General features: G+C 49.1%; 1 protein-coding gene across 3 annotated transcripts in view; it reads left to right on the plus strand.

Annotated features, from left to right (window-relative positions):
* Positions 1-25326, plus strand: part of RCOR3 (REST corepressor 3) — a 302941-nt gene that overhangs the window by 67947 nt on the left and 209668 nt on the right. For all 3 annotated transcript variants that reach the window (XM_086927837.1, XM_086927839.1, XM_086927838.1), the window contains 2 exons: positions 9-61; positions 5356-5517. In XM_086927837.1, the coding sequence (XP_086783963.1) occupies positions 9-61; positions 5356-5517 (215 nt within the window). The remainder of the gene's footprint in view (positions 1-8; positions 62-5355; positions 5518-25326) is intronic.

Consider the following 25326-nt stretch of genomic DNA (forward strand, 5'->3'; position numbering starts at 1 on the left):
TGTTACAGTGGATGAATACATTGCTATTGCGAAGGAAAAGCATGGCTACAATGTCGAACAGGTGCGTAACTAGATTGATATACATGTTGCAACCCTCTTATTCTGTATCCAAATAATCTTTCCCAGATACAGAACTTCGCATTCAAACAATTTTCCATAGTGATAGTTTGTTTCTTAAAACTTACAAGAATACATGTCTTCTAGGCATATAATGTGATATATTTGAAGAACCCTGTGCAAACTCGCTTCTGTTTCCTGCCTATCATATTTTACTTTATCAACCTTTGTATTTATTTGTATTATAAGCAGGATGACTCCATCATATACACAGAAGCAGAACTAATGGTTTGCATTGTGTGCTTTTTGAGATTTCTTGAAAAAATGGTAATCCACAGTGAACCTCACAACATTAGTTCTGTATTTTAGGACTTTAATTGGTAGCCATAAACATTAGAATAATACCCCACTGTGTGAATAGACTCATTTGTTCATTTCATTTTATTGAAAATGCGAGATTGTCTACAGCAGTGGTCTTCCAACTATTGAGTACTTTACACTGGAGGGCCTTTTCGGGGGTATATGGATTGTGCTGTGTGGCCAACAGTGCTTACTTCCTTTTCCAGCCACTGCTTAACAGACTGAGAGCCTTATTTATATCTTTGTGGATGGGCTATTCCATCATAACTGTCCAAAGCAGGCACCGGGCGTTCCCCAGTGTGCCGGAAGTTTGGGGGCTGGTTTTGGAGCAGTGGGGGCCTTTTTTGTTAGTGGGGGGTATTTTGCAGCAGTGCTGCAATATCGGCTCCCTGTAACAAAAGCAGCAGCAGTGACCACCAAGCCGGTCCAACTTGATTGCCAGGGCTGGTTTGCGTTCTCAGTCTGGCCGTGATTACATTATATCCTTTAGGATTCATATTTCAGCAGACAGGATATCCAACACCCTTGTGACGGAGTAACCCATCCGTTGAGATCTAAATCAGGCCCTGATTCAGTTGTAAAATAGAGCTGGGATTATTTAAAGAAAAGAGGACTGATAGAGGGTTTTAAATTTGGGAATTAACTGAATTTTAAAAAGCGGCATGATAGAGAGTTTTACATTTTGGGAATCAACTGAATTTACCAGAGTTGTACCTTTGATTAGGTATCCAGCAGCCAGGGACAGTGCTCCCGAGTCAGTAGGCCATCAATGGAAACACAATTGCACTCTTCCTTGTCACTGCACAAGAACGCCAAGAGTAAAATCAGAAATGTGAAAGTGCTCTAAAAAAGACAATGGACTTGAAAAGAAAAGGACAAGGAATACAAATGTGTGGGTGGCGCCAGAGGAACAAGAAATATAGACATGGAAAATAACATATGCATTTTTGTTTTTATGCACTATGGTTCTGTATACTAGCACTATCAAGTTTTTACGTCACATAGGCTATCCATTTAACTGACGACCCAGAAAGTGAGATAGAGCATGGGTATGAGGTATTATCCAAATGCTATAATACAATACAATATGAAATACTTTATATACATTAAGGTGTATTTGTGTAATTATGCTAACAATGACTATTTATATAGCACACACAAAGTAAATATTAATGTTCCCAAAATTATTGAATTAGCCATGGAAAGGGTTCAACCTATGCCCAATCGGGTAAAGTCATGTTGTTTCCATTACTAACATATGTCAGAGAACTAGTTAATAACATACTGTCTTGTGACCTGCAAACTACACTTGGATCTCGGCAGCAGTTGCCAAAATCTTACAGTACTATGATTTAACCTTGTAAACTGAAGGTTAGGTCAGAGTTTCCATAGGAAGAGTGCTTTTGTTTCACTTGTAGCTTTGCCACCATTTGACAAATCTTCACAAAACTTGGGAAAAAAGCCCATCCACCTTAGCTCCTTCATGGAAAGTTACCGCAGGATACAAGGGAAGTTAAAATGGTGGACTAGTGTTCCGAGAGTGCCCGCAGGCCCATCTAGTGTGTCCTCCCTCTTCTCTGCTGCAGGTTCACCTGCAAGACAGAGGAACCCCTGGCACTACCACCCTTTACTACATGATGTCATGCATGCTGATACCTCTATGCAGAGATGTACATTGTTACAACGCATGCTTTTACCACGCATGCCTTTACAACGCAGGTTTTTCAACGCAAGTCGTTACAACGACTTGCGTTTGGGGGTGCTGGATAGTGAATAGTTTAATTTACTATTCCAACTCCAGTCCCCGTGGATAGTAGGGAAGGTGTTGGATAGTAAATTAAACTATTACCTATCCTACAGCGCCCCCCAGCGCAATTCGTTGTAATGACTTGCGTTGAAAAATCTGGGTTATAAAGGCACTGCGTGGTAAAAGTTGCGTCGTAAAGGATGTTTCCCCTGTGCAGTGTCCCACTCTTAAGGGCTGCACTCATACAGTTATCAGCCTTCGTTCACCCTGCACTGCGAGCACTCCACCCATTCTCCCTGCACCCATATCTGCTCCCATACCTCTTATTATTAATCCCATAGGCGAAACCTAATGCATTTACCAATGTTTGCTGTAATTTGGTGTAAATCTGTTAAGTAGTCCAGAAACTATAACTCATGGCTTAAGGTAACTATAACCCGCGCACTCGCCATACACCGCTAATTACTCCACATATCACATCACTTGTGACGTGATCCATGACATCATTGATAATATCAGTGCAACATTTCCTGTAAAATTATTGATGAGAAACCTGTGCATGGCAGAGGGGCAATTTATAGTTAACTTAGGACACAAGTTATAGTTCATTGACGTGACTTTAACTGTAACTGCCGAATTTCTATGGTTTTATGCGTGTAAAAATCTGAACCTAACTCTAAAGTCTGTGTCCTTTTTTTGTGTGAATATACACACACACATACACACACCAACCCCTCCCCTTCCCCCCCCCCACACCCTCTTCCATTGTCACATGCAGACCCGACCACGGTCCCTCCTCTTTGTGATTCAGAAAGAGTTGCCAAAGGTTCTTTTCAAATGGAAAGTCTTTTCTGACTTGCAGTGTACATTTACTACATTTCAACTTGTGCTTTTGCTGCTGTACAAGATTTTGCACATGAGGTTACAAATTACCTTTTATGTGACATCACAAATTTGTTGCCTGCTAGTACAAACACAGTTTTCTTTCTGCATGAATCTTTTGCAAGTTCATAGAGATGCTGCAAGACTTAAGTCAGTGGCTATCCTCAGTAGGCTATGGAACAGGTGCACCATACATGGCTGAAGGCTTTGCTTCACAGGATCTGCAGGAGGTCATTCTGCGCTATGGTATTCGAGGCCTATCTTTGACTTCTTGAGCAGTGGGAGATCCTGTTTTGAAAGTGGCTAAGAATGCACCTTTTCTGAGGGAAGTGTTCACTCGATGGAGAAGGGGGTTGGGTGTTTTCTATGAGGGATTTCATGATTTTTGAGAGGAGGATTTTTGAGAGCTTGCATTAGGGGGTAGCTGTCTTCCAAGCTATTGACTGGGTGATTGTCAGATTTAAAGGATAATGTGATTCTAGTTCACAGTGACTATTTCATAATGTACCACATTGTGCAGACTGGAACCATGTCAAAAAGCAAAGTTTTGCCTTATGGTCTTCATGCCTTTGCTGGAGATGTTGAAGTGTGAGCGCGCTTTTCCCTAAAGCATGATCTCTTTAAGTAGAAGTGCACCAGTTGTCTGTGAGATTTTATGAGGCTTACAAATGCTCGTATGGTGACACATAGAAAAGTGCTAACACTCCTAAGCAGACTTCAATAATAGTGTTCATATGAAAAAAAACTCTTGTTAAAGAATGTTTGTAAATATGCATGTGATAGCATAAGGCAAATAGTCTGTTTAATAGGATTCAGAGAGGGCATTAGATTTTCAGGATAACAGGGGGAATTTGCACGTTTCCCTGAAATGCCACTTTCAGGGAAACCTTAGTAGAACAATTAATGTTGATCTATGGATAGGCGGTCGGGTGGATGGGGAGCAAGGGGTTTAAGATAGATTGACGGAAAGCTTTAAATGGAGTTGATCAAAAACGTAGTTTGCTGCGTAGGATAAGCATTCCTTTGAGGTGTTAGGCACTTTATTTAACATTTGTGCATGAAGGCATAATTCTCGGTTTTCAGAATTTATACATCAACCAGAACATATTACTGGACTCAATTTATTGAAAAAATTCAAGATGCCACATATTAAAGGTAAATGCAAGCTGTGCATTGGAACGTTAGCCAAACAGCATTTTCTAATATATTCCTTTACTTACATGAACTGGGCAACCTTTCATCATATAACTAGCAGCCCGTCCCGACCTTGTCCGGGAGCAATCAGGCTTCCCCGACCCCAGCCCGCCCCGCCCCGATATTGTCCAGCAGCCCGGGCCCCCGCCGCGATCATTAGTGCCCTTTGTTATTTGGGGCTCTTGCTATTGAGCACAGTGTACTTTTCTTTTGGAGCGATGTGACATTTCTGCTGTTTGGCTCTATCCTTCTATCCATCTATCCGCCCGCCCCGACATTGTCCAGCAGCCCAGGCCCCCGCCCACCCCGTCCCCCGCCTGCCCCGTCCCCTGCCTGCCCCGACCCCCGCCTGCCCTGACCCCCGCCTGCCCCGACATTGTCTGTGGGTCCCCCGGAGCCTTACCTCAGCGGCCGCTCCTCCCCCAAACTCCTCAGTTCACCTCTCCGCCGCTCCTCGCTGCTCGTCACCGCTCCTCCCGCCTGTCCGCCGCTCCTCACCGCCTGTCCGCCGCTCCTCACCGCTCCTCCCCTGCGCCATGTCCGCCGCTCCTCCTAGCGCTCCTGGACGCCGCTCCTCCCCGCGCTCCTGATGTCAGCACGCAGGTCGCGGCCGGCGCTACTTCTAAGGGACTACTTTTTTTAATGTAAATTTTTTAAATAACGCATATTTGTATAGTTTATATGGCCTATGTCCATCTGCACACCCTGACGATTACAATGATGTCTCGCGTGTGTGGATTGGCTCTGTGGTTCCCGGGTTTACCCGCCTCAAAGGTTCAAAGTTCTTACTTTATAATCTAGTATAGATTAAGAAAAGTGCAAGTGTTTTAGTCAAGGCCACACACATATGTATTGTGAGTATTTGTAGTTCTTCTAAAGTACGGTCCAAAGATCTTGGTGGGTAGGGGTGTGAGAGAGGGGGAAAGTCATGGACTCAAGCAGTGGTGTGTAAAAGTGGGAGGCAACAGAACATGGAAAATGACAGGCAGAGCCTATATATTCCTCTAAAGGGGAAAGTCTTGAAGGGGAAGATCTATGATATGGGTGGATGAAAAAATAAAAATGTTTTCTGATTGTGTATGGTATTTTTATTGAAAGCTCATTTTTTTTCAAAGGCACTTGGAATGTTGTTTTGGCATAAACATAACATTGAGAAGTCTCTGGCTGACCTGCCTAATTTCACTCCATTTCCGGATGAGTGGACTGTAGAAGACAAAGTACTCTTTGAACAAGCGTTTAGTTTCCATGGGAAAAGCTTTCACCGAATTCAACAAATGGTAAGCTACTGGTCACAGATAAAGAGGAACATTAATATTTAATCACTAAAACACTCAAATATAACTTTATGGTCAAATATTAATGATTTTATTGTTAGTTGTATTTCAGCCATGCAGGTTTCTGGGTGTTAAGGAACATTCATCCAAAACCAACTAAATATACATTGCATTAGTGAAGTGGATAGATAACTAGAGTTGTTGTTTATACTTTCAGAATCGTATCGTGTTTAGACCTATCTGAGAGAGATAAAGTAGCCCATGCACTGTCCACCTTGCATGCTTTTCTGCTTGTGGGAAATGTAAGCATGTGGTACTTGGAAGTGGTGAACAATGTATGTGGTAACATATGTTTGAAGTTTCAGTGTGATGAAAGGGATGCTATTGATCTTGCAGTGCCTAGTGGACCACCGACTGGGTCTAAAATGGTACTCTAAGGCTAAAGCAGTGTAATGCATGGAGAAAAGCTGAGCAAGAGACATACCAAAGTCAGTATTAAAAGGATTTCAGCTGCTGTTCAGTGGACTTTCCAATTCGAATCGAGTATAATGGCAGAGGCCCAGATATCCTCATTTTCCTGATCCGGGCTGGAGTTGACCAATATCTGAATAGCTGTGATATCTTGTTGAATGTCTTAAGTACTTAAAAATAAGTTTTCGTGTTTGAAGGTGGAGCAAACAACTTTGAATAGTTCCCATAATGTGTGAAATGAAAACAAACTAATTCTAGTAGGAGGCTGAATAGTTTGTATTGGCTGCTGCCCAAAGATTTGGACCTGTATGCCTTGGGTCAAAGATAATCAGCAGCCCAAAGGTCGGCTTTATGTTTTAAGACCTGTCTCCACTCTCCTAGCAGTCCATTTCCAATAACAAACTTGAAACTGTATCAGCAAAGGTCAGGTTAGTCTCTTGTGATTTCAATCTATAAATGATGTTCCTTAGAGAGTGTATGTAAGTGATACCTTGCTCAGAAAATGGTGTAATATCTTATTTCATATGTGTAACCAAACGTTTTAAGAGTGTGTCAAAATACTGAGCACTGCCAATACTTTCCAGGTGTTAGACGACGCATCTCATACACAGAGATTTCTTCTCTTGGTTAACCATGGTATCTGATAGAGACATCTAGCCGCAGATTACTTAACTTAGAAAATCCCCAGGCATCAGACTGGATCCGGAATTTTTTTTTGCAGCACCTCTGCACACCGGGGGATGGCGCCACACGACTCCGCCCTGATGTCATCCACGTACATGACGTCAGTGAGGTCATATAAGTCCCTCCCGGCGTGCTGACGCCAGTTTTCCTTCTTTTCCGCGTGCAATGCGGATCCGGAGTGAGCAGGTCCTCTGGCCTGTTTTCAGGCCTCCTTTTCAACGCTTTGCGTCAGAAACAGTGTGTGATGCCTTCGGGCTTTAAAACTTGAAATTCCTGTTCACGGCAGATGTCCGCGACGGACCCGCATCTTATTTGTATGTGGTGTCTGGGCGAGCACCATGACTCTAAGGACTGCGAAGCCTGCCAACACCTGAAGCCGAAGTCTTGTTGGGAGCGCCGTATGAAGCTTCCCTCGGCACAGCTGTCCCGGTTGGAGTCGTCTCACCCCCCCGGCGACTCGGGCCCAGATGGAGGCATAAGCCTCCCTTGGGTCCTCTCCCGTTCCTGGGGCGTCCTCTGGGCCTACGCTTCTTGTGGGATCTCCGACGGACTCACCGGCGGGTTTGCCCCTGGCGCCAATTGAGCCTTTGCCCCCCAGGAGCGTCAGAGATGTGGTGGTGTTGGGGCGCGGCCCAGTTAGGTCCCCCTTTACGGTCCACATGGAGTCGTTAGGGCACGGCCCAGCTGTGTCCCCCCCTATGACCCACGGCACCTCTGCTGCGCTGCATAGCCCTTCTGGGCTCCCTGTGGCACCACAGGTGGTTGCCGGTCCTCATAGCCCTGCCTTGAGCACACCCCGGGCTTCCGGGCAGGCAGCTTCCTGTCCGGAGCTAGGGTCGGCACCAGAGGCTCGCCTCCCCAGCTCCGCCTCCGCTTCTTTCTCCCGAGTCGGAGCCTGTCATGGATGAGGCGGAGTCGGCACCGAGGCGGTGCCGAAAGCTTGCCTCGCCGGCTTCGGCGTCTTCTCCTTCTCCTTCTTCTGAAGGGGAGCTTGTCATAGTTTCGGCGCCGGATGTAGCCCAGTCGGCGCCTGACGAGGCACAATCGGCGCCCACATGCGTCGCTTTGGTTAGTGCAACCCTACGGTCCTTAAATACAGTATGTGTTTTGGCTCGGGCTACCTGTGGGTCTTTGCGTTCGAGGCATGTGGGCTGCTGAATTCATATCTGTGCATAGATCGCCGCCTAGTGTTGGGTCCGGATGATTCAACAATGTTGTTCTGGAAGAGTCTTCGAAGTATCACGAGATAGGTGGCTCCTCCCCTGGACTACAGTGCGCATGGGCATCGCCTCCATCCCCAGATTGTTTTTTTCCGCCATTGGGTTCGGATGTGTTTCGGTTCCCTCTGTCGGAATCGATAATAGTTTAACTTTCCTAACTTAAGACCAAAAGGTCTTTAGGCTTGACGTCGGTATCGTTTTTCGTTCGGGTTTGACTATTCTTCAGCTCCGAACTCTTGCTGCCCTTCCGCGTGCTGTCGGCGCGGACGGGCCTACACGACGCTCCAGACATGGAACGAACCCCGTTCAAGAGGTGCCCGGTGTGCACCTCCAAGTATTCACACCTCGACGTGCACCCAGTGTGCAACAAATGTCTGTCGCCGGACCATGATGAGACCAGGTGTATGGCCTGTTCAAAGTTCCGGTGTAAGGAGACGCTCAAGCTTCGTCGGGCCGCTCGGCTCCAGGCCCAGTTATCAGCGCCCCCGCCAGACAGCATCTTCGAAGAAGACGTTGGAGACGACAATGTCTTTCAAGTTTCGGACTCTAGCCCGGCGTCGGAGGAAGAAAACTACGACGCGGGAGACGAGGAGTTTGATGAAGTCGTCGGTGAGGTAGGGGACGACGATGGGGCCATTGCCACCGTGGAGGATAGCTCAGAGGAGGAGCATCCTCAGACTGACTCAGGGGTCAACCCCCATTATACGGCCCAGGTCGAGGGATCGCCTTCGGGCCTTACCCAAGACCTTGTTAATTGTCCCACGGCCTCGCCTACGGGCCCGGCCACGGACGTTTCTGATGTGCCACTCCCGTTAAAGAAAACGAAAGTGAAGCCATCGGGGTCCACACCAACGGTTTCGAAACCGAAAGTGAAAGTCGCTCTGGTGGGACAGAAGGCTCCAGAGGCCTCGAAGTCAAAGAAATTCAAAATGGCCGACAGCAAGAGCCACGCCAAGATGGCCGACCCGAAGACCCCGGTGTCGAAGCCGAAGGCGAAGACGACCGACGCCGCCGCGTCGGCGCCGAAGGTGGTCGAGGTCGATGACCCGAAGAAGGCTCCGAAGAAGCGTCAGGGCGACGCCGAAGCTCTGGCTGCGCCGACTCCGTCCGTCAAGGCCAAGGATGGTGATGTGTCGGCTCCGAAGACCGTGCCTTTCGCCGACCCGACTCCGGACTCGGGGAAATCGCTCGAGCAGGTCCAGCCCTCTCCGGCCTTGGCCAAAAAGGTCATCGAGTCCCTGCAGAGGATTCGGAAGGACGCTGAGGCTCCCGAACCGAAGGATGTGGTGCCGAAGCCTATACCAAAGCCGGCGAAGGCGCAGACGCCTATCCGCTACACGCTGCCGCCGAAGACGACGCCGAAGGCTTTCGCTCCGAAGCATGGGGCCGGGGTGCCTTTGAAGGTGGTGTCAACGCCCAAGGCGTCCTTGGTGGTGCCGAAGCCTCGGCTCCAGCCTCTCACAGATGAGGAGCGTCGACGCCAACACCGGGAAGCTGTCTCTCCTCAAACGGAAGATCACCACGGAGCCGGTGTTGGAGCACTATCGTATTCCACTCAAGAACAAGAAGGACTATGCGGGTACTTCTGCCCCTATAGAGCCTGCATCTCCACATAATTTAGAACTTTCACCGACGCATTCAAACGCTGGGGAAGGTAACGGAGATGAAGAGGACGAGTACAATTATCCAGCATACTCGGATCCAGAGGAGGTGCATGAACCTTGGTCTGCCGGAGGCGACCCTGAGGACCCTCAGTCGGGTCATGAACCGCAGCTTTTTGCAGCAAAGACTTCTCCAACGGAGGACTCTGCAGCCTTCAATGCTCTGATTGAGAGGGCTGCAGCTAATCATGATGTTGACCTACATTCAGATCCTGTGGATGTCGACTTTTTGTTTGACACTTTCTCAGTGGCTGAGAAGTCAGTCAAGACATTGCCTATGCTAAAGGGAGTGCTGAAACATGCGCCAGAGGTTTTCAAGGAGCCCACTCGGGCGCGAGTCATCAATCCTCGTATTGATAAAAAATACAAGGCAGTGCCCTCGGATCCAACTTACATCAAGGGGCACTTGCCACTGGATTCTTGGTGGTATCCAACGCACGTAAGCGGGCGAACTCGCAGACCACGGGTGACGCTCCTCCCCCAGACAAAGAGTCGAAAATATTTGAAGCCTCAGGGAAAAGAATTGCTGCGCAGGCAGCTAATATTTGGCGCATTTCAAACACGCAGGCCCTACTTGCACGCTACGATAGGGCGCATTATGACACCCTAGAAACACTTCTGCAGCACTTGCCTGATCAGTACAAGGAGGCAGGGGAAATGTTGATTCAGGAGGGGAAGCTGATCACCAACGCTTCCATCAAATGTGCGCTGGACGTGGCTGATACCGCCTCCAGGGCAATCAACACTAGTGTGTTGCTGAGGAGACATGCATGGCTTAGAATATCAGGATTCAAACCAGATATACAGACAACCATCCTGAACCAAACAGTTAATCCTGACCACCTGTTTGGCCCCGATGTGGATGCGACACTTGAAAAAATGAAGAAAGACACGGACACCGCCAAGTCTATGGGGGCCCTCCAGTCTCAGCAGTTTTGGGGTGGTTCCTTTCGCCGCTCCAATAACAGAGGCACCTCAAGGGGTCAGGCATCACAGTCCACACAGTATTACAAGACCAACACCCAGACCTCATACACCAACAAGGGTAGAGGTGGTTACAGAGGCAACAACGTCAAAGGCAGGGGACGTGGAAACAACAGCTCCAGGTCCTCCACCGCCAACAAACAGTGACGCCTTGTCACTGCCCCCAGACCACACAACACCGGTCGGGGGAAGACTCCAGCAGTTCCTGCCCGCGTGGAAATCCATCACCACGGACAGGTGGGTCAAGTCTCTTATCCAGTACGGTTACTGTCTGGAACTTACTTCCACTCCACCAAACATACCTCCAAGAAGCCGTCCTATGTCCGGCGAGCACTTGCACTTGTTGCAGCAGGAGGTTCAAGTCATGCTGCAAAAAGGGGCAATAGAGCTCGTCCCACTGCAAGAAAGAGGAACAGGAGTTTACTCTCTGTACTTTCTAATCCCCAAAAAGGACGGATCCCTAAGGCCCATCCTGGACCTCAGGCCCCTCAACTGGTACATTCTATCGGAGCACTTCCATATGCTCACGTTGCAGCAGGTCCTCCCCCTGCTTCGACAGGGGGACTTCCTGGCTACGCTAGATCTAAAGGATGCGTATTTTCATATCCCCCTGCATCCTTCCCACAGGAAGTACCTCAGATTCACGATTCAAGACCAGCACTACCAGTTCAGGGTTCTGCCTTTCGGGGTCACCACATCGCCAAGGGTCTTTACAAAGTGCCTGGCGACTGTGGCAGCGCATCTACGACGCCAGAACGTCCACGTCTATCCCTATCTGGACGACTGGCTCATTCAGGCAAAGACAGAACAGCAGTGCGCGGACCACGTGTCCCGCACAATTCACCTCCTGCACGATCTGGGATTCTCGCTGAACTATCCAAAATCCCATCTCCAGCCCGCCCATATACGGCAGTATCTGGGCGCGACAATAGACACTCTGGCAGCCACTGCGCAGCCAAATTCAGTGAGAATCGCCAGTATCCAAACGCTGATCCAACGATTCAGACCTCAGCACTCGCTTCCAGCGAAAGTGTTCATGCAGTTGATAGGCATGATGGCCTCCTGCATCTCCATCGTCCCGCACGCGAGACTACATATGCGTCCGCTTCAGGAGTGCCTAGCACGTCAGTGGACTCAGGCTCATGGGCAACTGACAGACCTAGTGTTGGTGAGCGGTCGAGCATTCAACTCTCTGCATTGGTGGAATCCACAAAACCTTTGCAAGGGCCGACCGTTCCAGGAGCCTGTGCCACAGATTATCCTGACGACGGACGCCTCTCTCCAGGGATGGGGAGCGCATGTACTCCACTACACAGTGCAGGGACTATGGACACTACAGCAAAGGAAGATGCACATCAACGTTTTGGAACTGATGGCAATCTTCATGGCCTTGAAGGCCTTCAAAGTACATCTGTGCAACAAAGTCGTGTTGATCCGGACGGACAACATGACGGCCATGTACTACATTCAGAAGCAGGGGGGCACACACTCTCCGCAGCTGTCTCATCTGGCTCAGAGCATGTGGAAGTGGGCCATTCAGAGGAACATCTTCCTCATGGCAGAGCATCTCCCGGGCAAGGACAACCAGATGGCGGACCTGCTCAGCAGGCACAGCCACCAAATGCACGAGTGGGAGATACATCCATCAGTACTCCAACCGTACTTCCAAAGGTGGGGTCATCCAGAGATAGACCTGTTCGCCACAAAGGAGAACGCAAAATGCCAAAGCTTCGCCGCCAGGTTCCCACACCCGCAATCGCAGGGCAATGCGATGTGGATGAACTGGTCAGGCAGATTTGCGTACGCTTTTCCCCCAGCACCTCTGATACTGCTGGTGGCACGCAAACTCAGGCAGCACTCGATGGCTCTCATCCTGGTTGCTCCAACGTGGGCTCGCCAACCATGGTACACCACGTTTCTGGAACTCTCCGTGGTACCGCATCAAAGGCTTCATCTCACGCCCATCCTTCTGACGCAGAGCCATGGCGACATTCAGCACCCAGATCCGCAATAGCTCAACCTGGCGATCTGGCTCCTGAAGTCCTAGAGTTTGGCTACCTCAACCTTCCCCCCGATTGCATGGACATCATTCGGGAGGCAAGGAAGCCCACTACTAGAGCTTGTTATGCGGCTAAATGGAAGAGGTTTGTCATTTACTGTGTAAACCACAATATTGACCCGCTGGATGCTTCCATTCAGAACATCATTTGTTACCTGTTCCACCTGTACCAATGCAATTTGGCGTACTCTTCCATCCGCCTTCACTTGTCTGCAATGGCAGCGTACCTCCAGAATAGGCAACACCTATCACTTTTTAAGGTCCCTGCTATCAAGGCTTTTCTGGAAGGACTCAAAAGAGTCATTCCACCACGGACACCACCAGCTCCGGAATGGAACCTCAATGTGGTTCTTACAAGGCTGATGGGTCCTCCCTTTGAGCCACTGCACTCTTGTGAGCTTCAGTTTCTGACTTGGAAGGTTGCTTTCTTAGTAGCAATTACATCGCTACGGAGGGTTAGCGAGTTGCAGGCGCTCACCATCCAGGAACCTTTCTTCCAAGTAAATGCTAACAGGGTGGTACTCCGCACTAACCCTAAATTCTTACCCAAGGTTGTATCTCAATTCCATATGAACCAGACAATTGAGTTGCCAGTGATTTTTCAAAACCCAGAGTCGCTGGCGGAGCGGATGCTCCACACCCTTGACGTTAAAAGAGCCTTGATGTACTACGTTGACAGGACAAAAGATTTTCGTAAGACCAAGCACCTTTTCGTTGCTTTTGCCTCACACCACAAGGGAAACGCTATCTCCAAAGCTGGGATCGCTAGGTGGATCGTGAAATGCATTACGATCTGTTACGCTAAGGCTAAACGCACTCTCACAATTCCACCGAGAGCCCACTCCACCAGAAAGTTGGGGGCCTCTATGGCTTTCCTAGGTAACATTCCCTTAGAAGATATTTGTAGAGCAGCCACATGGTCTACCACACATACTTTCACTAAACATTACTGTGTAGACGTGCACTCCAAACAGCAGGCAGCTGTTGGTCAGGCTGTTCTCAAAACACTTTTTCAGACTGCTGCAGCTGGCACGGGCGGCCGCCAATAATAGGAGGACTGCTATGTATTCTATGCACAGATATGAATTCAGCAGCCCACATGCCTCGAACTGCAAATGCTACTTACCAGTATGCATCTGTTCTTGGCATGTAGGGCTGCTGACATTCATATCGCCCACCCTCCTCCCCGGCGCCTGTAGCAGCTGCAGTATTCATATCCATATATATATATATATATACATATGCTCATAGCATGGGCATCACTCACATACTTCACTCCATCTCTGCCAATGGCTAAAAACAATCTGGGGATGGAGGCGATGCCCATGCGCACTGTAGTCCAGGGGAGGAGCCACCTATCTCGTGATACTTCGAAGACTCTTCCAGAACAACAATGTGCAATCATCCGGACCCAACACTAGGCAGCGATCTATGCACAGATATGAATGTCAGCAGCCCTACATGCCAAGAACAGATGCATACTGGTAAGTAGCATTTGCATTTCTGCCACCTCTGAAGGTGCTGGCGTTGATCTCCTTCACATCCTCCGGGTTGGCCGCGACCTTGCCGAATTCCCAATCCGCTCAGCCTTAGATACTGAGGATTCTTTGGGCCCGAGCTATGGCAGGCTCTGTTGCCTTAAAACGTCACTCTTGGTTGAGAGATAGCGTCTTCCCTGATAATATCCAGGAGCGACTGGTTGACTTACCCTTTGATGGGGTTTTGCTGTTTGATGCTCACGCCAAGTCGGCGGTTCACCGGCTCCTTGCTGGCTTTCGTCCTCCCACTTGGGTCTTCTTAGGCCTCTCTTCCGTGGTGGTACTTTTTCATTTCGCATCCTGTAGATGCGCTCTGTATTTAATATGGGCAGTGAGCCTTACGTCTTCCTATACTGTAGTCAAGGGTGAGTACCCTTTAATTGGCATCCCTTGGATGCGTTTTGCTTTGAGCTGCCTGATGGCCTGCTGTGGCCGTGTTCCACAGGTTCTGTGTCTAGTTCTCTGACTGTGGTATTGAGCTGGTTGTTCAGCTCGGTAATGTCATACAGCTCGGAACTCATGTTCCCAGGTTCAGTTCGTTACTGCGCTCCTTTTTCTTGGCTTATTGCCCTAAGAGGTGTTCCCCGTTGTTTGGGGTATGCATACTCCATGTGGGGTACTTGTGTACTATTATATAGCTTTGCTTATCTCACCTGGGCCTGGAGATCCTGTGGACCCGATGCTCCGCCTGGTGGTCCGTTGTACGATGTTCTATGTTTTTTCCTGGGGCCATCTGCTTACGCCATGGTCATCCACCTCCTTGGGAGGTTTCATTGTGTCCTCTTCAAAAACGGCTCCTACCTGCCCTTCTTGCTCCTGGCTAGTTCTGTCTCTACACAATTTAATGTTCATACATTTCTGAATACATGCCAGTTGCCTTAGTATTCCTTTTCCTATGTCGCCCCCTCTTTTCGAGGATGCGAGGTCTGGTCCGATATCTCCATGTATGGGGAGCTTTTCTGAGTTGTTGCAAGTTGCCCATAGGTTACTCCTTGTGTCTGCTTACTGGGGTGATTTCCCAATTTGCCATATGCTCCCTTTTTGGTGTCGACGCTGTACGTGTCTTTTCTGGGGTGTTGGTCTCGGATTCTGAGACTCTTCCCACATTCTTTCAACTTGCCATTTTTGGACACTTCTCGGGGCAGCTCTTCTGATGGCAGTGGTCCTTGACTATTGCCTGCAAGTCTATGTTGTGGTTGTTTCTCACTTTGGCTTCATACGGCCCGGTTGGGGACTCTTATGCTTCTTGTGTAAGCCACTTTACGGTCTCTATGGATGTTACTTGCTGCATGTTTCTACCTGCTTCAGCGGGTTTAGAATTCATGCTAATTGCCCCTAATGACCCTTTTTAGGGATTGTGTGTGCACTTGGCATGTTTCTTGTCCCACCGTCTTTTCCCAACGCATTGCTCAGGTTTTAGCTCTTGCCTTTGGGCTCTTGATACCGGCTCCTTCGGCTTCCTTCTGTGAGCTAGTATGTTAGGCTCTGGTTGTCTCTCTTCAAGTTTATTTCGAGCTTGGGTCGGTGTACTTTTGTGCGCCATTAAGCAGAGAGTGGTTTTTCTCTCTCTCTCTCTTTCTTTGCTCTGGTATAGGGCTCATGCCGTTCTATCAGTTGTTTTTATACGGGTATGGTGTAGAGCCATTCTTGCGTTTTTAGAATATCATCTATCCTGTTATTTCTGTTCTTCGAGCTGCTTGGGTTGCTGTCTGGCTGTTCCGCCACAGCTGCCCCGCTTTATCCGCCACTGTTGCCAGATCGGATGCTTGACGCTTTCTGTTGTTCTGTCGCAGACCCACCTCCCCTTTGGGGTATGGCGGTGGTATCTGTTCTAAGTTAAGGAATCTACGGCTAGATGTCTCTATGAGATGTATGAGTTACTTACCTTCTGTAACGATGTATCTGGTAGAGACTTTGTCTAGCCGCAGATTCCTTATCGCCCGCTCAGCCTCCCCGTTCTGCGAGAACCTTGCAGAGTGGTGTTCTCCGCTGGCCTCTTCAGTTGCCATTGGGTTAGCTCACAGAAGTTCAGTTGTGGCTCCCCTCTGAGCGTTTCCATATACAGTTAGCCTCTGCTTTGGGGCTTCTTCCTGTATTACGGCACAATGAGATTAGTTTTCCTCTCCAGTTACCTTCCCTTCCTTCCGTCTTTTCTATTGTCTCGGGCCCTGGTCTCTTCTTGGTTGTCGGTTATGCTCTGGTTTCAACCTCCGTTTTTATAGGCGAAGGGCCAGTCTTTTCATCCTTCCTACGGTGCACTGTTGTTCTACTGTGCTCCGTTATTAATAAACGACACAGTTCTACGTGGCAATATCAGTCTATTTCGGTCTGTTGAGATGCTCTTCCCTTGTTGCACTCAGGGAAGGGTCTTCGCTTAGCCTGCGGGGCTTTTTCTCACAGTTTTTCTTTTTTTTTTTTTTTTTAATTTTTGAAAACCTTTATTTCACAAGAGCACACAGCTATTCAGCCTAACATCCCGGAGGCAAGGCAGCATAGTAGGCAGAGCATAATAGTGCAAGTCAGGTACGGCAGGAAATTATAGGTTTATTTTATAATTTTATAACAAGAAGAAGAAGACGCCAAGTGGCGCCGAAGAGTGGCAATGGGAGAAGAATACAGCAAGGAATAGAAGGACGGGAGGAGAAAGAGACCAGCAGCTCAGAAGTACAGAAGAGTAGAGGATGATAGGAGGGGGGGGGGGGGGGGAAGCAGGATCAATCAGTTATCGTACACAGTCGGTGTCATAGGTCACAGTGACAGGTGCTCATCCAATGAAACAGGCTCTGGTGGCAGACACACATCACCCCGGTAAGAGTTCCAAGCGCCCCACACCCTGTTCCATTTGTTAGGTTTACCCCTGGCAACATAGACTGTCTTCTCCCGGAACATACACCAATCCATGTTGGCTTTCCATTGTACCACAAGGGGTGCCGTATTGGCCCCCCACCTCTGAGCGATGTCTCTCTTGGCCACCATATTGCCTAGGGTCACCCACTGAGTTTGGGCTGTGTTGTGATCTGTTGGCTCCCAAATGTTGAGGAGGCACCTACGAGCTTCCGCCGCAATCCCCACTCCCGACACTTCGCTCATGACCCTGTGAATCCTCCTCCAGTAGGACGCTATGGCCGGACATTCCCACAATATGTGTAAGAAGGTGGCGAGGGCACCACAGCCTCGACGACAGAGGCCGTCGGGCGAGTAACCCATGTGTATATGGCGGGGGCCAGTAACGTATACCCTATGCAGGATTTTAAATTGGACCAGACGAAGCCGAGATGAGATGGCAACCTCCTTAGGGGAGGACACTGCACTCTGCCAGTCCTCCTCGTCGATTTCCAGGCCATCCGCCACCCACTGATCTCGCAACCCAAGGAGAAGGTCAGTGCGGACATTAATTAGTTTTTTGTAGGACAGTGAGATTGCGCTATCGGGCATATGGCCGTCCAGCACTCTGTCCTCCAGCGGTGAGCTCTCCGGGATATCCTCCCCAGGGGTCATAGCAGAAAGCAAGGCATGCCTCAGCTGGGCATATCGGAAGAACTCCGAGGCGCCCAGCTGGTACTCAGTCTGTAGCTGGGGGAAGGTCTTGATAGTCCCTTTGGAAATCAAATCCCCCACCCTAGAGATGCCAATGAGGTCCCCTTTATCAAAGCCCTTGGTGTGCCATAATCTGCCCAACATATCGGATTCATACAGAGGAGTGAAGCTGGTCAGTCTGCCCTGCCATCCCTGCACCTTGGTGATCGTACGCCAAATAGAGACTGCCGTCCTCGTGGGACCGGACATACGCCGGTCCAAAGATCTGGAGTAAAGGGCTCGATAATAATTACCACCTCTCATAAGCCACCTGTCCATAGCGTAGCCAGGGCTATTCACCGGCCCATAAAACCCGTGATTGAGGGCTGCAAGCTGGGAGGCCCAATAGTACCTACGAACATCCGGTAGTGCTATGCCCCCGTCGTACCACGGGAGCGTGAGCTTCGTGATCGCCACCCGAGGGCGGCCATCCCAAAGTAGGGCCCGCTGAAGACTCTCAACTTCCCGGAAGTATCGTCCGGTACCGGGTCTTGGGTGTTTTGTAAGGCATACAGGAATCTGGGCAGGGACATCATTTTAAACAGGGCCGCTCGGCCAAGCAGGGAGAGCGGGAGCTTACGCCAACCCTCCACGTCACGTCAAAGGCGCTGCAGTGGGGGGAGCAAGTTCTGGTCGTATCGAACCTTCGGGTTCCCAGAGATGTAGATCCCTAGGTACTTGAAGCCCTGTGTGGCCACCTGAATGTTGCAGCCTCTGGGGAGGCGCGGCGTGTCCCCTTTTAATACGTATAGGGAGGACTTGGCCCAATTGATAATCAGGCCAGAGTATCTCCCAAAGTGGCCGAGCACGTCACAGGCAACAATGAGAGACTTGTAAGGGGACGTCAGATATAGGAGGATGTCGTCTGCGTACAGGGAGATACGGTCCTCAAAATCAGGTGCCCAGGTGATACCATGGAGGTCGGGGTGGAAGCGCAGTGTGGCCGCCAAGGGCTCGAGAGCCAGGGCAAAAAGGAGAGGCGACAGGGGGCAGCCCTGCCTGGTACCTCTGTGAAGGACAAAAGTCGTCGACAGGCGACCATTCACGGATACATTAGCCATTGGGCTGGCATAAAGAAGTTTCACCCAGCTAAGAAAGACCGGGCCAAAACCGAGCTTAGCTAACACTGCCCAGAGGTAATTCCACTCAATGGAGTCAAACGCCATGGAGGCATCGAGAGATGCCAGCACAGCTGGCTCCGTGAGAGTGTGCGCCCTAGCCAGGGCGCCGTGAAGCCGTCTCAAATTGAGGGCAGTGTTGCGGTGCGAAATAAAGCCCGACTGGTCCGGGTGCACCAAGTCGCCAATGACCCCAACCAGCCGGTTGGCAAGCAATTTGGCGAGGACCTTGGGTTCGGTGTTCAGGAGGGAAATAGGCCGATACGAACGACACACATCCCTTGGCTTACCGTCTTTGTGGATGACCACAATAGTGGCCACCCTCTGGTCCAAGGGGAGAACGCCGGCGTCTCGCGCCTCCAGGAACATATTACGGAGATGCGGGGAGACCACATCAGGCCGTATCTTGTAGAGCTCAGCCGGGATTCCGTTGGGACCCGGCGCCTTGCCAGATCTCAAGGAGCGGATCGCTAGGGCAATCTCGTCAGAAGATACGTCCCTGTCCAGATCATCGCGATCCTCCTCAGAGAGACAGGGAAGATCCACGGTCGAAAGAAGTTCTGCCGAGTCGGCCTCTGAGCAGTCAGAAGTGGAGGTGTAGACACCCCTGAAATAGTCGGCAAAAGACTCGGCAATGGCGGAAGGGTCAGTGACCGGGGTTCCATCCGCCCCCAGGATCTCAGGCACAACCCGACTGGCCAACTCCCTCCTGTCCAACCAGGCCAACAGTTTGCCAGCCTTGTCTCCCACGTCGTAGATACGACCCTGCTGTTCCCTAGCCAGGGTCTGGGCGGCATTCGTAGCGAGGTCACGGTACTCCAGTTGCTTTAGGGAAAGCGCATGGAGGAGGTCTGGGTTAGGGTCAGGGTCCAGTTGGGCATCGAGGTCCAAGATCTCTTCCTCGATACAGAGGAGATCAGCATCTCTGTTCCGACGGGCTTCCGCTATTAAAGCAAATGCCTCGCTTCTCAGGACGGTCTTGAACGCCTCCCACAGGGTCGCGGCCGACCCGACCGAACCCTCGTTCTCGGAGAAGTATAGATCTATAGCCTTGGCTAGTAGGGCACGGGTCTTTGGGTTACGAAAATACCAGGGGTTGACCGTTGCCAGTCGCACCGACAAAGCAATATCAAAGTCAAAGGAGACCAGGAGCGGCGAGTGATCAGACACTCCACACGCCAGAAAACGAGCCTCAGACACGGCCGTAGCGTGAGCTGCAAAGGTAAGGATATAGTCTATACGGGACAAGCTACCATGTGCGCTAGACAGGAAGGAGTACTGACGAAGCGTAGGGTGTAAGAGTCTCCAACTATCCACCAGGCCCATTGAGTCTATAAATGAGGGCAGCCACAATTGTGAGTGGCGAAGATCTCTAGACGGTTGTCGGTCCAGAGTGCCAGAGCAGACGGAGTTGAAGTCACCCCCAACAATAAGTAAGCCGTCAGGCAGAGCTAAAATGGCGCCACCAAGGTCCTGGAACGTGCTGGTCTGTAGACCAGGCGGGACGTAAACTGAAAGTAGGATGAGGGTCCTCCCCTCCCACCGCCCAGCCACCGCTGCGTAGCGTCCTCTATCATCTATCGTGGTGACGTCAATCTCCAGCGGCATGGAAGCCCGAACAAGAACGTCCGCCCCCCGAGAGCCTGAAGTGAACCCCGAGTGTGCCACCATCTTGTACCCTTTGCGATTGAGCGCCTTACATGAATTCCCAATCAAATGGGTTTCCTGCAGAAAAACCACATCAGGCATGTGACGCTTGAGCATTTGAAGCACAATTCCCCGTTTAATTCGGTCACCCAACCCGTTGACATTCCAACTGATAACTTTTAATTTCTTACCCCCCATCATCGTGGCACCCTCCCCTACCCGTCCTGAAGGACCCTTGCAGAATCAAAAGTACAACAATATACATCAACCATTGCCGAAAGAAAGAAAACAAAATCACTCTAATAAACATTCGAACTTGTCCCAAAACACCCCCCACCCTGCACCCCTGCAGCAGACTAAAAAGCCCCCCCAACCAGCAGTGTGCCTGTCGCCCCATTAACTAGTCTACAGAAAGCCCCAAGAGGAGTAAGGATTCCCCGCGGACACCCCCCCCCCCGCCGCCCCCCATGAAACGACAGGAGCTCAAATTGCTATTACACTGAAAAAGAGGACGAATGTCACATACAGCAGGACCTCCAACCGCCAGTGTCCACTTGGTAGAGCCAGTTCTCACAAATCTGCACCACCAGCCGCGCCCCCTTCGGCGTTCTCCCGGTCATCGCTTCGCTGTGGTAGGGTGTCGAGCCATTCGCTTACGTTGTCCGGAATGTCAAAAAACATTGCACGGCCGTCGTGCTCGACCCGCAGTTTGGCCGGGAACATCATCGAGTACTTGAGTCCCATGTCCCTCAGTCGCCGTTTCACTCCCCCGTAGCTCTGGCGCTGTCTCTGTACCGCTCTGGTAAAGTCAGGGTAGAAATGCACCTCAGAGTTCTGGTACTGTAGCGGTCCATGCCTCCTGGACGCCTGTAGAATTGAGTCCCGGTCCCTGAAGTTGAGGAACCTAGCAATGATGGGTCGAGGTGGCGCGCCCGTCTTTGGCGGGCCACCTGGCACCCGATGCGCTCGCTCCACCGAGAAGAATTTGCTCAACCCGGGGGGAGTAAGATGGTTCTGAATCAGGTCCTCAACGAACAGGTCCGCCGATGCATCCTCCGACCCTTCCGGAATGCCAATGATGCAGACATTCTGTCGCCTGGCACGACCTTCATAGTCGTCCAGTCTCCTGAAGACTTGGTCAGAGGCGAGTCGTAGGGTCGGGACCTCGGTTTGCAGGTCCGAGACGTCGGTGGTAAGGCTCGAGGCTTTCAAGTCCAGCGATTTCACCCGATCGTTGGTTTTGCCCAGGTAAGCTCTGATGAGGGTGAGATCCACCGCTAATGTGTCCACCTTGTGGGTCAGGACCTCATGCTGTTTCTGCATTTCTGCTCGGATGCCCGAGATGGCCCCCATAACATCACTGAGGGTGGGCTCGGACCCATCCGGCGAGCCCGATACGGAGATGTCCTTAGTAGAGGCTCCCGGTGCAGGCGATATGCGGAGTTGAGCATATCTATCAATCCTGTTCTGCTGAACTTGGGACTTGCCTCGAACTCCTTTGTTCGCTGTCTTGTCCGGGTCGCCCTTGCCCGCCATGTTGGGTCCGATGAGACCGTGGGGCCACCACACCCAGATCCGAGCCCAAGGTGCGCCGAGCCGAGGTTGTAGAGCAGAGGTGTAGCAAAGTCCAGCGGTAGATGGTACAGTGGTATAGGAAATTCCGCAAGTGGGGATCACCACCCAGCGGCGGAGACCGAGGAGACAATGGCGCTTCCTTGGCAAGGGGCATCACACGAAGTAGCTCAGCGTAAGAATCTCCGATTCGAACGCGGGAGGCAGTGCCCGCATCAGTGACCCGTCAGCATTCGGAATCCACCTACGTGGAACAGGATTTCGTGCAGGATTATTGCGGAGGGCCGGAGGGTCTGCGGAGCTCCGAGCTTACGCGGCCATCTTGCTTGCCCGCGAAGCTCCTCCTTTTCTCACAGTTTTTCACTTATATGTAGGTAGTGTCTAATTCTGTCTTTTATGATGGTGTCTCCACCATCCTCCTTCTTGTTCTCGGATTTTTCATCCATTGTACACTGTTACCATACTTTTACAGTTTTTTATTGGTGGCTCCATGTTGTGCTGCGGAAAAGTTTCACAGAAGAAAACTGACGTCAGCGCGCCGGGAGGGACTTATATGACCTCGCTGACGTCACTTACGTGGACGACGTCAGGGCGGGGTAGTGTGGCACCGGCGCAGAGTTGCTGCTGCAAAAAAATTTCAGATCCAGTCTGATGCCTGGGAATATTCCAAGTGAAGGAATCAGCAGGTAGACAACGTCTCTACCAGATACATCGTTACCGAAGGTAAGTAACTCATATGACAGCTGATGACTGTTAGCTAAAGAGCCTCCCTGGTCCAGAAAATGGGAAATGTCCTTAAAACAACTCACATTTCTGTGGAAGCTGAAGATAAGGCTGGTTCAATACCAGGATAGGCGTACAGTAAAAATTTACTGGACGGGAGGAGCAGACGTCTGAATGGGGACTCCCTCACATCTGAGCTAGGTGGCCTCTAGGGGGAGTAGGAAAGCTCGTGCTTCCACTTCATTGGCTAAAGACAGGTGGATGTGCTGGTAAACAAACAATGTTATTCAGGCCTTTGGCTTTTTTAATACTTAATACTGCTGTTTAAATCTACTGGGGATTCCCAGCCTGACAATGGAAAAAATGATTCAAGCCTGTGAATGTATGAATAGTCCAATGCTGGTGAACTGGTGTTACAGGTAAGTAACTAATTTCTGCATCTTCACAATGAACAGCTAAAGTGCTAACAAAGTATAGTCATGGCAAACTGATGCACTTCTGAATGCCATGGTTTTTTACGGGAGCTGTAGAGTTGAAATCCTCTCCTATGGAGGAGTCTGCAATAGTAATAGTAACAATTTGGTAGACAACAAAGGTTTTTATTTTTTATTTGAAATCTTCCCATTAAATGTGTGGGAGTGTTTTTTTTTAAAGACGTTCAGGAAGCTATTTAAAACAATTCGTTTTGTGTTCCACTGGGTGATGAGACCCTCTGAGTCAATTGCTGTTTGAACATATAATTTATTCTTTTTAGGGTTTTCACTTTCTCTGGTCAGGTGTTGCATCTACCTGCACAAATGTGCACTGGCTTAAAAAATGTTTTATTGTGACCTAAATATAGGGAAATAATAAGCCACATTAAAAAATATATAGTTATTGTGTACTTAAAGTATTGCTTTATATAACGTATGCACTTAATTCAACTTTAATTAATTAAAGCATTTTAAAATGTGTATCGTAAAAAAGAGACTACTGTTTTAAAACACAGTGAAATAGTCATGAACTACACAACTACACAATTTTCCCAGACTCGGAGACTCCAGAAACCTTTAACAACACAGATAAATAATTTTATGTACATATCATGCCTGCTGCATAGGAAAATGAATTATTATAAAGCTGTATTCTCTAGCCGCCTGTTCCTCATGCAGGCACATTCTGTGAGCTAGATGAACATTCTAAGTCTTTTTTTATAAGTAAGTGATGTTCACAGGCAGTTATGTGAATACGACATAGTAAGGTGTAATGAAGCTTGTTTCTAGTACAAAAGTGTATCTCCTTGGTAGATATTGAACGCCTAGGAGCCAATGAAAATGCAGCATGTTTGGTAGTGTACATCTGTCTGATTTTACAAGATTTACTTTCCAAGCAGGTTAAGTTCACAGCTTTGTGACATCCTTCTCTCATAGCTGGGCTTGCATCTTTCCTCTGATGCAGTGCGTTCTAGGAGTAATTCACCTGTGTAAAGTTCTACAGGCACTTAACTTTACAGCCTAGGGTGTCTGTCATAGTTCAAAATGTAAACCCCCTACTTATGGTGTTTTTTTAATTGCATTCACAGCTTCAACCCCCCCCCCCCGTCTATTATATTTGAATAGGGTTCACAATTCAAAACCCCTCAATATTACTTTTGTCAGAGTTTACAATGTAAAATCCCTTCCTATTTCATTTGGCAGAGAGTCCACAATATAAAACCTCTTCCGAATATATTTACAAGATATATGTACGAATATATTTAAGAAATCCTTTTCAGGAGGCCCTAGGGCAGTCAGAAGTTACTAGCCCAGTTATGTCAATATAGGTCTTTTGTCTTGTATCTCTGGTGTCCTGGGGTGGCCGCACCCAGGTCTCTCAATCTGGGAATCAAGTACTCTATTTAACACTTGTCCTTAATTTTGACAAGCAGAGCAGTTCAAGGCTTACTCGAGGAGGTACTGTTGCTAGAAACTCTGAACACATGAGTGCACACCATTAACACTCATTGAGTCAATGAGCAGACAGTGCTTTTTCGTTAAAACTGAAAAGTTTCTTACACACAACTAAATATTATATTCAACATAACAAATGTTTACAGGATTTCTGGTGTAATTAGAGACTGAAGCTCTCCTATGATGGCCTGCAGATTGACCAGGGTGCAAATCATGTATCATAAAGGAATTTGGCAAGGGGCAACTAGCCTTGTAAATGTAGCTTTCTCTCATTATCTGTGAGATATTATGTGACAGTTTGCTCACCAGCAGATGGTCTCATGTGAGCCTATTGGAAATCATGACATTTTCCGCAATCAAATGGGCAGGTCTAAAGGCTTACTGATTTTGTCACTACATTTAAAAATTAATATATTAAGCGAATTGGCTTTAACATAAACATGACCATGCAATCTTTTTACAAGAAGACGCATCAAACAATTACAAAGTTTACATTGACAAAAGCATGAAGTTCCACTCTGAAAAAAAACCTAAAACTGTGGCCTGACCTAAAAAGATACATCTGTACTAAACCGCTTCCTATTGCATTTATTAGAGAGTCCCTCCTTTAGTGTTCGAGACATCTGATTCA

Source organism: Lissotriton vulgaris, chromosome 6 (genome assembly GCF_964263255.1).
Source record: "Lissotriton vulgaris chromosome 6, aLisVul1.2, whole genome shotgun sequence".
Taxonomy (NCBI): Eukaryota; Metazoa; Chordata; class Amphibia; order Caudata; family Salamandridae; genus Lissotriton; species Lissotriton vulgaris.